At 47.3% G+C, this 3,444-nt stretch overlaps 1 protein-coding gene across 1 annotated transcript; it reads left to right on the top strand.

The window, feature by feature from the left end:
- The first annotated feature begins 1,397 nt into the window (after positions 1-1,397).
- On the top strand, positions 1,398-2,609 carry LOC120909710 (gastrula zinc finger protein XlCGF17.1-like). Its single transcript, XM_040321440.1, has one exon. It carries the CDS (start codon positions 1,519-1,521, stop codon positions 2,521-2,523), a length of 1,005 nt encoding a protein of 334 aa, XP_040177374.1. The 5' UTR covers positions 1,398-1,518; the 3' UTR covers positions 2,524-2,609.
- The last annotated feature ends 835 nt before the right edge of the window (positions 2,610-3,444 follow it).

Raw genomic sequence — 3,444 nt, 5'->3', positions numbered from 1 at the left:
TCTGGACAACCCTAATTGATTTACACACGTAATGCAACACGATCTCCCAAAGTCGGAGCGTATGTCATACCAGTGTGAACCCGGCCTAAATCATGGTCTAAATAAGGAAGTGCAGGACTTCTTGTGTTGGGAAGATGGCAATGAGTGATAGAGGGGGTGGGGACCCTCGTCCTATAATCCCCTCATCACTGTCACTCCTATAAAAGACAGTTCTCGTTGTTTCCTCACTCTCTGACTAAGGTCCATGAATAAAGAAATGATCTGGTAGGAGATCAGAGGAGCCATTTACTAGTTACCTTGAGGGGGGAATTGTAAGATCCTCAGAGACAAAGCTGCCTGATGTGGGCGGAGTCCTGGTTTAGGGGAACCAATCAGCTCATGTCTAGTAATAATCTTTGTATTTCTATTTTAGTAGATGGACGGGAGATGAGGAAAACCTCAGAGGATTGTCTCACTTTGTCTCCAGACTGTAAAGTAGAAGATGAGGACATCACACAGTATAGTCCAGGAGAAAACCCGACTACCTCAAATGTCCATCCGGCACCACACAGTGTAGATGGACCATCGTATTACTCTTATCCTGAGGAACCTCAGACTGTGCAGGACGGTGCCGGACCATCGTATTCCTCTTATCCTGAGGAACCTCAGACTGTGCGGGACGGTGCCGGACCATCGTATTCCTCTAATCCTGAGGAACCTCAGACTGTGCGGGACGGTGCCGGACCATCGTATTCCTCTTATCCTGAGGAACCTCAGACTGTGCGGGACGGTGCCGGACCATCGTATTCCTCTTATCCTGAGGAACCTCAGACTGTGCGGGACGGTGCCGGACCATCGTATTCCTCTTATCCTGAGGAACCTCAGACTGTGCGGGACGGTGCTGGACCATTGTATTCCTCTTATCCTGAGGAACCTCAGACTGTGCGGGACGGTGCCGGACCATCGTATTCCTCTTATCCTGAGGAACCTCAGACTGTGCGGGATGGTGCCGGACCATCGTATTCCACTTATCCTGAGGAACCTCAGACTGTGCGGGACGGTGCCGAACCATCGTATTCCTCTTATCCTGAGGAACCTCAGACTGTGCGGGACGGTGCCGGACCAACGTATTCCTCTTATCCTGAGGAAGCTCAGACTGTGCGGGACGGTGCCGGACCAACGTATTCCTCTTATCCTGAGGAAGCTCAGACTGTGCGGGACGGTGCCGGACCATCGTATTCCTCTTATCCCGAGGAACCTCAGACTGTGCGGGACGGTGCCGGACCATCTTATTCCTCTTATCCTGAGGAACCTCAGACTGTGCGGGACGGTGCTGGACCATCGTATTCCTCTTATCCTGAGGAACCTCAGACTGTGCGGGACGGTGCCGGACCATCGTATTCCTCCCATCCTGAGGAACCTCAGACTGTGCGGGACGGTGCCGGACCATCGTATTCCTCTCATCCTGAGGAACCTCAGACTGTGCGGGGCAGGGCCGTCCTTTCAACAAATAAGAGGTTTTCCTGTGTCGTGTGTGGGATGTGTTTCCGTACTAGATTCAGTTTTAATGTTCATAAAAGATATCACACAGATGAGAAGCCGTATTCCTGCTCTGAGTGCGGGAAATGTTTTTCAGTAAAGTCCTATCTTTCCCAACACAAGAGATCTCACACGGGTGAGAAGCCGTATTCCTGTGCTGAGTGTGGGAAATGTTTTTCATATAAGTCCAATCTTTCCCAACACAAGAGATCTCACACGGGTGAGAAGCCGTATTCCTGTGCTGAGTGCGGGAAATGTTTTTCATATAAGTCCAACCTTTCCGTGCATCAGAGATCACACACAGGGGAGAAACGATATTCTTGCCCTGAGTGCGGGAAGTGTTTCTGTTTTAATCACAGTCTTACTCTTCATAGAAATACTCACACAAGACAAAAGCCATATTCCTGCCCTGAGTGCGGGAAGTCTTTCCACACTAAATACAGAATGATTGAACATAAAAGGTCTCACACAGGTGAGAAGCCGTATTGCTGTCCTGAGTGCGGGAAATGTTTTAGTTTGAAAAACAATTTTGATGCACATAAAAGAACTCACACGGGTGAGAAACCGTATTGTTGTCCTGAGTGCGGGAAATGTTTTTCACAGAAGTCCAATCTTACCTTGCATCAGAGATTGCACACGGGGGAGAAGCCGTATCCCTGCCCTGAGTGCGGGAAATGTTTTACACTAAAATCACAATTTGTTTTACATCAGAGGATCCACACGGGGGAGAAGCCGTATTCCTGTCCTGAGTGCGGGAGATGTTTTTCACAGAAGGGCTCTCTTTCCGACCATCAGAGATTGCACAAGGCTGAGAAGCCGTATTCCTGTCCTAGGTGCGAGAAATGTTTTAAAACTAAGTCTGATCTTGTCTCGCATGTGAGATTTCAAACAGAGGTAGGTTCACTGTCCTCTTCTGATTGGAGGAGGTGTAACCCACAGAAGTCCTCTGTTTACAGTCATCTAAAATTGGACACAGAGGAGAATGAACTTTCCTGGTCTGACTGAGGGAAATTTTCCGCACTGAAGTCCTGTCTTCCTGTACATCAGGGGTCCCACACAACCCTTGAGGTGTATTAGTGAGTGCGGGAAATGTCTTGTATATGAATGTTGCTGGACATGTGGGGAAGAAGCACACCCTGATATACACCTCAGATATACTCCATGGCTGATCTTCACCATGTAAGAAACACTTCATAAGGAGATCAGAGATCACCAAAGACATGGTGGAAGTGTTGTACCGTGTAGGCCATTGATAGCAGGAGAAAAATAAAAATGGAGTCATTCCCTCTCATTGGCTGAGGACATTTTGTGTTGTAAACTCTTGAAAGAGGTCTGTTTGCTCAAGTCGTCTTCCAGGACGAAACGCGTTAAGCCCAGCACTCAAAAGGTGGTCCTCTCGGCCTTTTAAAATAAAAATTGAGTCATTACCTCTCATTGGCTGAGTACATTTTAGATTTTAGATGGTGTTAGATTTCACAAACACTTACAGGTCTGATGGTTAAACATTTGTTCAACGAATTCCTATGATCATCAGCGCCATCTAATGGCAATAATGTGGTATTGTAGTATTTCTGCTGCATTATGGCCACTAGATGGAGCTGACCATCAAAGGAAATCACTGTGTAAACTTGATCTCTGCCATAATTTGTAACGGCTGGGAGAATGCTTGTTACATTTATCCAACGGACCCCCTTAGTTTCTTCTGTGAGGTATGAATTAAGACCCTCAGACATATATTTTCTGAAAGCAAAGCCCTTGGAGCAAGAGTTCCCCTTTAGATCTGAATCTGCAGAGTTACCTTACACCAGTGATGGCGAACCTTGGCACCCCAGATGTTTTAGAACTATATTTCCCATAATGCTCATGCACCCTGCGGCGTACTAGAGCATCATGTGAAATGTAGTTCTAAAACATCTGGAGTGCCGA

The sequence above is a fragment of the Rana temporaria genome, chromosome 8 (genome assembly GCF_905171775.1).
Source record: "Rana temporaria chromosome 8, aRanTem1.1, whole genome shotgun sequence".
Taxonomy (NCBI): Eukaryota; Metazoa; Chordata; class Amphibia; order Anura; family Ranidae; genus Rana; species Rana temporaria.
This window is presented reverse-complemented; position numbering and strand designations above follow the sequence as displayed.